The following is a 13,931-nucleotide window of genomic DNA, read 5'->3' as shown; positions in this document are numbered from 1 at the left end:
ACCTGCCATTGCCTGCCTGACTCCTTTAGAAAAATGTAAGCAAGAAGTGCCTATGGTCACGTGTTTGACAATCACATCTGTGGACCTTACCTGTGCCCAAGGGAGTGAAAAAGAAGGTATAATGATGAAGAAGAAAGAACTTCTTCAGGTTTCCAACTATACCCTGTAATAAAAAAAATGTTACGCCTTGTTGTCAAGTGTTTACAGGCCACCCTACTGGCTTCCAGATGACTGTGGTTCATCTTTGTTGCCTGAGATCCATGGAAATATGAGGCAGGCATTCAATGGAGCATAGCAATTGAAAGTCAATAGGTAGCAGTTCTTACTAGTTCCTACTCAAAGAAAATTACAAAAATATACTTCCTTTTCTTAAAAGGCTTCCAATGTTCAACCATAATAGCCTTGAAATTGGAATGTGCATGAAACACTGAAAAGAACAATGTACATGTGTTACTTTTTATTTTTTTTAATTTATTTTTTTCATGCGTTACTTTTTAAAAATCTTCATGACTCTGTAATATGGGCCCATACAGAGTTTTAATTTGTAGAGGAAAATGATACAGACACACAATTTTTAAAACTTAAAAAATTTTTAAATCTGAAAAAAAATTTAGCCAGTTTTTAAAGTTTTAGAATTTTAAACTTCACACATTTATATGTGAAAATGCACATACGGCTTATGGACAGAGTGCTGTATTGTAGCAGACAGTGCTTTAACTATTGTGCTGCAGGAATAAATCCTGATGGCTGGGTTTTCAACTAATTTAGATCTCTGCTTAGCTTTGTCTCTTTTTTTAAGATTTTTTTTTTATTTATTTGAAATAGAGAGAGAGATCACAAGTAGGCAGAAAGGCAGGCAGAGAGAGGGAGAAGCGGACTCCCCGCTGAGCAGACAGCCCGATGCGGGCCTCGATCCCAGGACCCTGAGATCATGACCTGAGCCGAAGGCAGCAGCCTAACCCACTGAGCCACCCAGGCGCCCTTAGCTTTGTCTCTTATACCTTGACATTTTAAATTCGTATTTTTTTACTTTGTTTTCACAATATTCTTAGGTATAAATACTCTATAGGTCAGTATGAAGTATGAAGGAATCTTGGAGTTTTTATTATGTTAGATGAACTATTGCAGTATAATAGGAAAAGGAATCTGCCCCAGGACAACTTGGATTTCCCGAGAACAGAATGACTTATTAGACAAACTCATCTGTGTGTGTGCCAATGTCCAAGCACAATGTGAGATATCACAGTACGTCCAGAGTATTTGCATTATGAAACAACTCACATGATGCCGCCACTGCGAAACGTCAACCTTTGACCCAGTTTTGGGTAGAAATGAAGTTATTGGTATTATCAGACCACCTTTTTCTCCATTCACACCAGTGTAAAATGAAATTGTTATCGATACAGTAAGATGTGTGAAGTCTTGTGCTTGGTGGAAAGTTGGGGGAAATGTATGCTGAGCTTGTGCTTGGTACTAAAATCTTTTTTAAAGAAGAGAAAATATCACAAAGTGCATTTGAGCCAAACAGCTGCTCTGTGAAACCGACAATGTGAGGCTTTTTTGAATACCTCTTACTTCCTTACATCAACGGTCTCTTGATAATCATCAGAAAATGGATGTTAGAGTAGGGATGGTTTCAAAGTCTCCCTTACACACATCCTGGCCCATAGTTAGAGAAAAATATTTCTATTTTTGAAACTTTCACTCAGAGGCTGTTCTTTTTACAACTTGAAACCCTTTACCTCTCTTCCTCTGAGGTGTCCTTCACAGTGGGCTTCTTCTCATTGACTGGTTTCCTTACTTGCTTGTTCTACTGAAGGCTGGCTCTCTGAATATTTCTCCCCTGTATCACAGAATCTTCTGTCAGTTCTCACTTCTTTGTCTTAGGGCTGTGTATATGCCCTGAACAATTCTCACCATGAAGGAATGACCTAAAGATCGAGAAGGAATGACCTAAAGATCGAGAAGGTTAGCTTTGGGGGTGTTTCAGTTTTGACGCAAGATTCCTTTTGGAGTTGGCAGTCAGGTTCCGGATATCAAATAGGAGGGACAGCCTGTAGCGCTTAGTAAGCATAGGATATTGGGCTACTCCGTTTAGACTGGGATTAAAGAAAATGCAATGTAATCCAGATGGGGTCAATGACCCCAGTAAAGGGCAAAGTCCTGAAAAATGCAGAGTACTTAGCTCCGCCAGAATTTGAAAAACTCACTAGAGGATGAACAAGAGCATTGCTGAATTCTGAATACCAAAAAGAAGTGTTATAGGGAATTGAATAAATCATTCCATACCCTGACATCAGTTCTTACTGACACTGCCTTTAAAATCCTAGGACAGGGGCACCTGGGTGGCTCAGTGGTTTAAGCCTCTGCCTTCAGCTCAGGTCATGGTCTCAGGGTCCTGGGATCCAGTCCTACATCAGGCTCTCTGGTCAGCAGGGAGCCTGGGTCCTTCTCTCTCTCTGCCTACTTGTAATCTTTGTCTGTCAAATAAATAAGTAAAATCTTTTTAAAAAATATTTTATTTGAGAGAGAGACAGTGAGAGAGAGAATGAGCGAGGAGAAGGTCAGAGAGAGAAGCAGACTCCCCATGGAGCTGGGAGCCCGATGCGGGACTCGATCCCAGCACTCCAGGATCATGACCTAAGCTGAAAGCAGTCGCCTAACCAACTGAGCCTCCCAGGCGCCCCAAGAAATAAATTCTTAAAAAAAAAAATTTAGAAGAAAGAAAAATAAGGTTCAGGGCACCTGAATGGCTCCTTGGGTTAAGTATCTGCCTTCAGCTCAGGTCCTGATCTCAGGATCCTGGGTTTGACCCTCACATCAGGCTCCCTGCCTAGCCGGGAGCCTGCTTCCCCCCCCTTCCTCTGCCTGCTGCTCTGCCTAGTTGTGATTCTTGTCAAATAAATAAATGGAATATTAAAAAAAAAAAAAGAAAAATAAGGTTCAATTGCAGAGATATTGTCTTTTAATCCTATGTGATAATTAAAATTACTCATTGGCTAATACAAATTTTTTACTTATAACATCTAAGAAAAATGGATATGCTCTTAATTATATTGTTAAATGTAACATCCACCATAATTCTGATTTTGTCTTTTGTGGAAGGCATGCTTCCACATGCTTCAAATGCATGCCTGAAAATGCTGTATACTCTCATACATTTAGTCAAAATATTGTAAGATGATGTTTAACTCTTTCTAGAAGTTATCTGTATTTTTTCTATTTTAAGTAGTTTATATTAAAGTTATATGCAAATAAATCCATACCAGTTACTAGACAGTATATTCTGGAGAACATAGTAATTAGCTGTATCTTCCAAAGGTGCTTTTCCTACTGACCTAACTCTGTCTCCAGACCGTCTTCAGATTCTCCAGCTTCAACATCAGCTCTTTCCTGGACTTCTAGCCTGCTGGACTTCCTTGCTGACATCAGACTTGCTTTCTGTCACACTTAGGTTAGGCAATTCATAAGGAAAGCTTTCTTTCCTTCTATATATGTAGAGATATATAGAGAAACAGAGATCTACAGAAATATAGATATTAAAAACACAGAATTACACAGATATCCATTCTACTGATTCTTACACTGATTTTCACATCTCTACATTTTCTTCATCTAACGTCAAAGCATTGAATGTAACTCATGTATGTGTACATTGACAGACCTTCTTTCCTGTGTGCATTTGAAAATTGCTTTTGTATCATCACAAAACTGAAGACACACAAGAAAGTTAAATCCTAAATTTCCATTGAAAACTTACAAGTGTGTATGTGTTTAACAGATGAATTTATGTAGTCTTCAGATGTTATAATACGAAGTCTTCTTATGCAGGCATGTCTTATTTGGGGTTCCTTGTAATATTTTTACTTGCACACAATTTCCATGGTGTATAATTCACCCATTTAAAATGTACAAGTGGGGGTGCCTGGGTGGCTCAGTTGGTTAAGCAACTGCTTTCAGTTCTTGGAGTCCCCGGATCGAGTCCCACATTGGGCTCCCCGCTCACTGGGGAGTCTGCTTCTCCCTCTGACCCTCTCCCCTCTCATATTCTCTCTCTCACACTCTCTTAAATAAATTTTAAAAAAATCTTAAAATAAAATAAAATAAAATGTACAAGTGGAACAGATGGGGGGCCTGGGTGGCTCAATCAGAATTCCAGAGTCCTGGGATTGAGGCCCACCTTTGGCTCCCTGCTAGTTGGGGAGTCTACTTTTCCCTCTCCCTCAGCCAAGCCTCCCCCTGTTTATGCTCCAAGTGTCAAATGAATAAAATTATACAACAAATGTGCAAAGAGAGGTTTTTGACTACCTCACACACTGGCGCAAGCACACCATACTCAATTTTGTATTGAACTACCTCTTAAAGAGAATTCATACTCTATCACCATCCCTATCCTCTTATGCCTGTGGCTAGGAAACTATTAATTGGCTTATTTCATATTTTTTCAGTCTCATTGAGATATAATACATATTTTAATGTGCCCTATGGTTTACATATATTGCAAAAGTTATCTCCTCAGAGACTTACAAATTTTCATGTGATTAAGAATTTTTAAGAGCTATTGTCTAAGCAACTTTCAAATGTATTTTAATTCTATCCAGTATACATTGTAAATATTCCCATTATCTACTCACCTGACGATGTACAAGGTACTTCCATTCTTTTGGCTATTATAAAGTTGCCTGGTTATTTTTCACATATTTGTGAATTTTCTCATTTTGTACTTCTAATTGACTTCTAATTTCACACCATAGTGGTTGGAAAAGGTGCTTGATATCATTTCAATCATAAACTTATTAAGACTACTTGTGTGGTCCAACACATACTTTATCCTGGAGAATGCTCCGGGTGCATGTGAGAAAATGTGTTCTCTGATGCTGTTGGATAGTGTTGGACATCTGCCCACCTCTTATCATTGATCTGATGTTCCCTTACTGATTTTTGGTCTGGATAATCTACCCATTATTGAAGGTGCAATACCGAAGTCCCCTTCTAATGTATTGCTGTTATCTTTCTCTGCTCTTGCCTGCTAATAGCTGCTTCACGTGTTATGTGCTTTTATGTTGAGTGCATAAATAATTATTAAAGTTGTATCTGTTTATTGAATTGAATTCTTTACTACTTTATTCTTTTTAAGGAAAAGCATTCATTTGAAAAATGTTAAAGAATACTTTAGATCAAACAAAATTCGTCTTTAAAAGTTAAGTGACTCCTATGTATCCAAATTTTGACAAATCAACGCAACCATGCAATGCACAAAAAGACTGTTCTTTGCTCAAGGAGCAGAAAGCAATAAAGAGAGAGGTCTTCTCACTACAGACTCTACATGAATACACAAACCTACAGCTTTAATGTAACAAATCCTAACTGTTGGGCTGGCAGAAAGAAAGGGCTACTTAAGATGGTGAAAAGTCCCCACCACAAAACCTGAGCTCGGACAGGAGAACAAGGACCTAAGCAGGAATCTGAAAACCCTCCCCCATCCCGAGCTCCCATGGACCAATGGGACCCTGACGAGCAGGCGAAATATCCAAATAAGGGAAACTTGCCAAAAGACCCTGAACTCCCCTCGAGGTCCCTTCTTCCTGCCTTGGGTGTGACTTCCACCACTCTGCTTTCCAGAGTTGCGGAACCTCGCCCGAGGGTGCCCACCTCCTCCCGGTGCAACTTTCCTGGCTCCCCTTCTCCTGAGCCCTGAAACTTCGCTGGAGAGGGTTTTTAATAAATCTTGCGTTGCACCCACTTTGCCTGGTGTTGTTTATCTCACCAGAAAAAACTTTACAATAACTACATGTGTTAGCTACCTTTCTCCACAATTAAAGGAGTGAACCTTTTATACTTAGTAAATGCATATATAACGTATACAACTGTTGGTCATAGGTAAGCCATGCTAGAAACGTTGAAGCATCTAGAATATAAGGGTTTCTTACGGGAAGATGTACATTTCCAAAAACCCCCAGCTTGGACTAAATCCACTATCACAACTAAGGCTAAGGAAGCCTATCATTTGCAACTGAATCTAAAGAAAAACTACCCTGTCCTTCCAAAACCAAAACAATGGGGGAAGTCTTTTTTGACATTCTGCAAAAAAATACATCATTATGAATACTGCACAAAGTCAGCCCGTTATGTTAAATGAGCTTTGCCATGTTTTACTACACTCTCTGTTCAGGCAATCTGTATCTTTAGATTCAAGAATTTAGGCCCTTTATATTTGAAGCAAGTATTAGTGCAAGTATGGAGTTACAGTCTGGCTGTTTAGAATTATTCATTGCTTTCTTATTCATTAACTATCATTGTGATTGATGATTTTAAAGAAGGGAATACTTAGATTTTCTCTTTATGTCTTTATGTCTTCTGTATCTACTACATTGTTTTGATTTTGTCATTACCATGAGGCTTGGAGAAGACATCTGACAGCACTCTAACTTCTTACCAGCTTAGTATTTCATGTGAAAACACATTAAAACACCAATTAGTAAAACATGTAATTGGTAATGGTCACAATTTTTTTAGTTTTAATAAATGGAGAATGATGTCCTGAACAACTAGAGGATCTATATCACTGTTATAACCACAGGAGGAATATTTATTTAGATTTTCCTCATATATTGTATGTTACACAGTCCTTCATCTTCCATGGAAAATTAGATATGCATGAATCCCATGTAAAGAAGAAGGGCATCTCATATCCCTGATGTAATAACAATGACCCACATACTTTCACACACTCACTAGGAATAAATGAATTTTCTGAAGAGTTCTAAGAGTAGAAACACATGAATAATTGCAAGTCACAAATCTCACGTAGGATCAATGGAAACACAAACACACTGAAATTATACTCATATGAAAATCCCGTCTATCTTTTGAAGCATAATAGCACAAACATTATCTAACTAATTTTGCATTAAGACTTTTTGATATAATCTAAGAAGAGAGTGACTAGTGTACTGCTTTGTTCTGGAAATTCTATGACATTTACTAATATTTTATGTTCAACTAAATACGTATCTATGGACTTTTATCTGTCAAGTTCCTTTTCTTCTCTGAACTCTCTGTTGTTTCCTAAACTATAAGAGACAGTCTTTCCTCATTCATTACGTTTGTAGAGTTTGACCCAAGACTGCATCTTGGGACACCAAGTAAGGACTGAATTCTAGTTAAAGGCTTGGCCACTGTCTTTACATATTACAGTTTTGTTCCTGGATGGTAACAATGATGTTGAGCAAGTTATGACTTCCAGCCAGAGGCCTGCCAGTTCTTTCCATTTCTAGTATTTCTCCCCAGTATGAACTCTGGGATGCTGACTTAAGTGTTGAGCAGTCCAAAAGCTTTACCACATTCTTTACACTTACAAGGTTTCTCTCTACTATGAATTCTGTAGTGTTGGGAGAGGCTTGAGCACTAGGAAAAGGGTTTGCTGTATTTTTCTATTTGTAAAATCACCTCCACTATACATTCTTGGATAAGGAACAAGGGTTTAGCATTGCCTAAAGGTCTTGCCACATTCTTTACATGTGTATAATCACTCTCCAAATTGAATTCTCTGATGTGGAGTTAAGAGTTCAGCAGTCCTGGGGTGCCTGGGTGGCTCAGTGGGTTAAGCCGCTGCCTTCGGCTCAGGTCATGATCTCAGGGTCCTGGGATCAAGTCCCGCATCGGGCTCTCTGCTTAGCAGGGAGCCTGCTTCCTCCTCTCTCTCTCTCTCTCTCTCTCTCTCTACCCGCCTCTCTGCCTACTTGTGATCTCTGTCAAATAAATAAATAAAATCTTTAAAAAAAAAAAAAAAGAGTTCAGCAGTACTCCCAAATTCTCTGAGTCTTCAAATTTGTTAGGATTAGTTCCAGTAGGAATTCTGTGATGTTCTGTAAGGTGTGACTGCTGGATATAGCCCTGGCCACATTCTTTACATTTCTAAGGTTTCACTCCAGTATGACTTAAGTGATGTACACAAAGGGATGCATGCCACTTAAAGGCCTTGCCACATACTTGACATTTGTAATGTTTCTTACCAGATGAATTCTCTGATGGTGAGTAAGGCCTGAATGGAACATAAAGGCCTTGCCACATTCTTCACAATTATAACGTTTCTCTTCAGTATGAATTCTGTGGTGTCGAATAAGGCTGGATTCCCTCTTCAATGCCTTGCCACTTTCTTTACATTTGTAAGGCTTCTCTCCAGTATGGATTTTGTGGTGTTGACTACGGCTTGAATGTCTGCTAAAGTCCTTGCCACAGTCTTTACATTTGTAAGTTTTCTCTCTAGTATGAATTCCGTGATGGTGAGTAATGGCTGAGAGCTGCCTGAAGACCTTCCTACATTCTTTATATTTGTAAGTGTTCTCTCAAGTATGAATTCTGTGATGGTGAATAAGGACTGAGCACTGCTTAAAGACCTTCCCACACTCTTTACATTTGTAACGTTTCTCTCTAAAATGCATTGTGTGATGTTCAATAAGGTTTGACTGCCACCTAAAGGCCTTGCCACATTCTTCACATTTGTAAGGTTTCTCTCCAGTATGAATTCTGTGATGTTCAGGAAGGTGTGACATCCGGTTAAAGGCCTTGCCACATTCTACATATTTCTAAGGTTTCTCTCCAGTATGAACTCTGTAATGTTTAGTAAGGCCTGACTGATGGATAAAGGCCTTCCCACACCCTTTACATTTGTAAGGTTTCTCTCTAAAATGAATTCTGCCATGTTCAAGAAGGTTTGACTGCTGCCTAAAGGCCTTGCCACATTCTTCACATTTGTAAGGTTTCTCTCCAGTATGAATTCTGTAATGTTGAGTAAGTTTTGAATGCTGCCTAAAGGCCTTGCCACATTCTTCACATTTGTAAGGTTTCTCACCAGTATGAATTCTGTGATGTCGAGTAAGGTTGGATTCCCCATTAAAGGCCTTGCTACATTCTACACATTGGTAAGGTTTCTCTCCAGTATGAATTCTGTGATGTTCAGTAAGGCGTGATATCCGGTTAAAGGCCTTGCCACATTCTTGACATTGGAAAGGTTTCTCTCCAGTGTGAATGCTGTGATGTTGAGTAAGGTGTGAAGAACTGCTAAAGGACTTGCCACATTCTTGACATTGGTAAGGCTTCTCTCCAGTATGAATTCTGTGATGTCGAGTAAGACTTGAGCTGTAGTTAAAGGCCTTGCCACATTCTTGACATTGGTAAGGTTTCTCTCCAGTATGAATTCTCTGATGCTGAGTAAGGTGTGAAGACTGGTTAAAGGACTTCCCACATTCTTGACATTGGTAAGGTTTCTCTCCAGTATGAATTCTGTGATGTTGAATAAAACTTGTGCTGCGGTTAAAGGCCTTGCCACATTCTTGACATTGGTAAGGTTTCCCTCCACTATGAATTCTGTGATGGTGAGTAAGACTTGACCTGTGCTTAAAGGCCTTCCCACATTCTTGACATCGGTAAGGTTTCTCTCCAGTATGAATTCTGTGATGTTGAATAAGGGTTGATGGCAATTTAAAGTCTGTGCTGTATTCTTTACTTTTGTAAGGTTTCTCTCCACTACAGATTGTCTTATGTATATGTGTCCCCAATGACTGACTAAACGTGTTCCCAGGCTTCTTATGTCTGGATGGGTTTTTTCCCATATAAATTTTTGGATGATCACTAAAACTGGAGCACTGCTTAAAATCTCTTTCACATTCATTCGGCCAATCCCTTACATGCATACTGTTAGACAGAAGGATGGATCTTTGAGAAAAGACTTCCCCACGTTTATTAAGTTTGAAATGGTTCTCTGCAAAATGAGTCCTCAGATGTTTCTTAACATTTGAGCCTTGATGGATTTTTTTCTCAGATTCACTGCTTTGAGCAATTCCCTCTCCATTGAAAATGCTCTGGGAATTTGGAAGGGTTGAGTCTTTAGTGAAGGACCTCTCAAATGGATCCCACTTAGCAGTTGTTTCTCTACATTGAAATCTCTGAAGTTTAGAAATATTTGAATGAAAGGTCAATCCAATCCTATTTTCAAAATTGTTCAAATCGTTATGTTCAGCACAGGCTCGGTAACTTTCCAGATGTTCCACATTCTCCATCGATAAATATGGACGTTTGAGTGTTTGAGGGGAGCTCCTGCTGACAGAAACACCCTGCCTTGCAGAACTAATGGACTTAAAAAGGAAGGTTTTACAAAGTATTTTGTATCTTTCACTATTATGGGCAGTAGTCTCAATTTCGATATATCCTTTACAATCATTATCCCAGTCTATTATTAGGTGTAACTTCTCAAGGACGCTATGTTTATATCGACCCATGGATACATCTTGAAATGAAGCTTCTTTGCATGGCTCTGGCAGGAAGCCCTGTGAAGATACAGCTGAAAGACATTGAAAAACAGAAAAGTCAACTCATTCCACTTAACTACTTTCAGATGAATATACTAAGGATGTCTAACATAGCAACCATAACATCAATGAGAGAACGTCAGCACGATGGCTGAGAAGGAAGCATCAGGACTTTGTTCCTCCGTGGACACATCAATTTGCACACAACATACTGACCACACAGCTTCACAGAAAAGTCTATAGTATTGTCAGGGTCTAACACAAATCACTCTCCTCCTTATCAAATATTCATGAAAAGTACCATTATATAAGCCCAAAATCAACAGAAGGAAGGAATATTTTTGAAGACTTATTTGGGACACAGAGAGAGAGACAGAGAGGGAGAGCATGAGTGAGGTGAGAGTCAAAAGGAGAGGGGCAAGTCGATTCCTTGCTGAACAGGGAGCCTGAAACAGGACTGAGTCTCAGGACCCTGAGATCATGACCTGAACAGAAGTCAAAGGCTTAAACACAAGACATCCTGGCACCCCTGAAAGAAAGGAAATTCAACATAAAAGAGAAATGAAGAAAATAGAATTTAGCAAGAATAGGAAAGTATCAATAGGAGGATTTAGTTTTCAAGAAAAAAAACTAAAAAATTGACAGATCTGTAACCAAATCAAAGTTCAGATTGAAAGAGAAGACCAACTAAGATTGGAAGAAGCAGTGTGGTAGCTACTCAGACAAAAGGTTGAATATTTCTTCAAACAATGGACAAATCTGAAGGGAAACAGAGAAAGGAAGGTATTGTGGTCTATAAAGAAGAAACTGCACTTTGGTAACCTGGGAAACTACAAAATTTAGACATGACAAATGTCCAGATTATGTGTGACAGATGCCATAATTACTACTGTCTGTGTTCTTTTCTACAAAGCAAGTCCATAAACCAGGGCCCAGAGGCTTTTTTTTTTTTTAATTATGAAAAGTCAACAGAAGATCACAAGGTGATAAAAGAAATAGAAAAATGTGTTCCCATCATGAGAACAACAGAAATCCCACAAACGAACCCTCAGTTAATAAAGAACTCTTACTTGCATGGAAAAGAATTAACCATCATAAAGATGCACATGGAGAAAGGAAGAGAAAACAGGTATGTAACTCAATGCGATCAGAAAACGGGTCATGACCAAAATGTAAACCCAAAGAGACTAAGTATAACAATCAGCCAAGCAGTAAAACGGAGTTAAAGAACACAATGACGGAAGTTAAAAACACACCAGTGGGTCACCCACAGACTTGCTCAAGCAGAAGAAAGAATCAGACAATCTAAAGACACTTGTCTTCAAGATCAAGATCAAAGAAAAATGTCAAAAAAGACAGGGTCTGGGACTCGTAAGAGTCCTGTAAGTGGACCGATATGTACATTAAGGGGACCCCATAAAGATAGGAGAGTGAAAGGGGGCAGAGGGTTGACATGAAAAACTAAAGGCTTCGGGGTGCCTGGGTGGCTCAGTGGGTTAAGCCTCTGCCTTCGGCTCGGGTCATGATCCCAGGGTCCTGGGACTAAGCCCTGCATCAGGCTCTCTGCTCGGCAGGGAGCCTGCTTCCTCCAATCTCTCTGCCTTCCTCTCTGCCTACTTGTCATCTCTCTTTGTCAAATAAATAAAATCTTTAAAAGAAATGTAAGAATTACTTTTGATTACCCCAAAAGTGCTTCTTATGCAAAGAGAATATAAATTTAACAATACAGATGTAGAAATTAATGCTAGTATTATAACAACTCACCTAGATATGCTAGAATATTCATAACCACCAGAAATACATAATATGAGTTACAAACAATGTATGGGTAATATTTACATAGACAAATACAAACGTAATATTATTTGGAAAGGGCATAAGCCTGATTCATATTTGAGTTACATTCGCATTGTTCAAAGGTGTTGAAAACTGTCTATTAAAAAAATATACATTAAAAAAAAAAGACAACTAACTAATTTTGTGGAAAATCCCGTACAAAAGGAAGCACATGGGATGCCTGGGTGGCTCAGTTGGTTGAGTGGCTGCCTTCAGCTCAGGTCATGATCCTGGTGTCCTGGGATCGATTCCCACATGGGGCTCCTTGCTCGGCAAGGAGCCTGCTTCTCCCTCTGACTCTGCCTGCCACTCTGTCTGCCTGTGCTCACTCACTCTCTCTCTGACAAATAAATAAATAAAATCTTAAAACAAAACAAAACAAAACAAAAACAAAAAAAAAGGAAGCACATTATTATGGAATATGCAAAACCAAAATAAGCCCAATTTTAACTAAAAAAAAATCTACAGAATAAAATATATGAATGATTTTAAAGGCAACCTTCTATAGAACTATAATTTTAATTCTGTATATCCATAGAAAAAGGCATTTTCAATTTTGACTTATGTTCACTCACAGTAAAACTGTAAGGAATCTCCATTAAAATCAATCATGAAGAGGTGTAATGAAAAATATTATGAATAAGGACTTAAGTGCCATCAAAATACGTGATCTGCTACTGATATACTCCTCTTCTTACACAGAATTCAAGGTTATAATCAATTCTTTAGAGCAAAGCAGAGAAGCAACTAACTTCCCTTTCTAAATAAGCAAATGCCATCAAAGTTGTAAAATATGCAACAATCATTTTATAAGAATACTAGGGATTAAATCCAGATACATTCTGAGTAAAATAGTTAAAAAAAAAAAACAAAGTCTTACAATTGGGGCGCAAGGGTGGCTCAGTGGGCTAAAGCCTCTACTTTCGGCTCAGGTCATGATCCCAGGATCCCTGCGACCAAGCCCCACATGGGGCTCTTTGCTCAGCAGGGAGCCTGCTTCCCTGCCTCTCTCTCTGCCTGCCTCTCTGCCTACTTGTGATCTCTGCCTGTCAAATAAATAATAAATAAAGTCTTAAAATTAAAAAAAAAAAAGCCTTACGATTAATTGTCCCTGAACTAAAGTTCCATTTATGAACAGAACATTTTTTTCAATGTGGGAAATTTACTATCTACATCACTTCTTATAAACCACATGCCCATGTCATATCAGGACTTTTGATCTTGTAAGTAAAGATGAGTCTCATAGACAACTAATAAGAAAGTGAAAACATATGACAAAGTCACAGGAACCTCATATTTTGAAACAAAATTATAAAATGATGCAATTACTAATAAGCTAAGAATTTAGACTTTATTTCAGGCTATGGGTTCTAAAAGTTCTGAATCTCCTATAATATTACTTTGCGTAGGAAATCTAGCAAATAAACAAAGGCATTACATTAGTTCACCACTGGGGAATGGAACACATGAAACGGAAACTTCTCCTTATTACAAGGAGAAATGAACGTTTGAAGTGAAATAATTATATTGTCTAATCTTAGGGAAATGCTTTGTTACCCTATGAACTGACTGAGACTCAGTTTTATATGTTTAAGAGTAAAGCCTCCATAACATTGGAAAGCGTAAGCCAGAAACCAGGTGGTGTCTATCTCCAGTGTTCCGGGGATTTCCCCACCAATCCCCAGTATGCCCACCACTACTCAGGCACATGTTCTCACATAAAGCAAATGTGTGATGTAAAACGTAGAAGAGACTCAGCATAGAGACCCTCAGAAATAGAGAGAT

At 38.7% G+C, this 13,931-nt stretch overlaps 1 protein-coding gene across 1 annotated transcript in view; it reads right to left on the bottom strand.

Moving 5' to 3' along the window:
* Positions 1-7,774: 7,774 nt before the first annotated feature.
* The window catches only part of LOC122911696 (zinc finger protein 420-like), a 58,526-nt gene continuing 52,369 nt past the window's right edge, over positions 7,775-13,931 (bottom strand). The window contains 2 exon segments of the mRNA XM_044256666.1: positions 7,775-8,018; positions 8,021-10,342. Coding sequence (XP_044112601.1) covers positions 7,918-8,018; positions 8,021-10,342 — 2,423 coding nt within the window. The 3' untranslated portion in view covers positions 7,775-7,917.

This window comes from Neovison vison, chromosome 7, assembly GCF_020171115.1.
Source record: "Neovison vison isolate M4711 chromosome 7, ASM_NN_V1, whole genome shotgun sequence".
In the NCBI taxonomy this organism is placed as follows: Eukaryota; Metazoa; Chordata; class Mammalia; order Carnivora; family Mustelidae; genus Neogale; species Neogale vison.
This window is presented reverse-complemented; position numbering and strand designations above follow the sequence as displayed.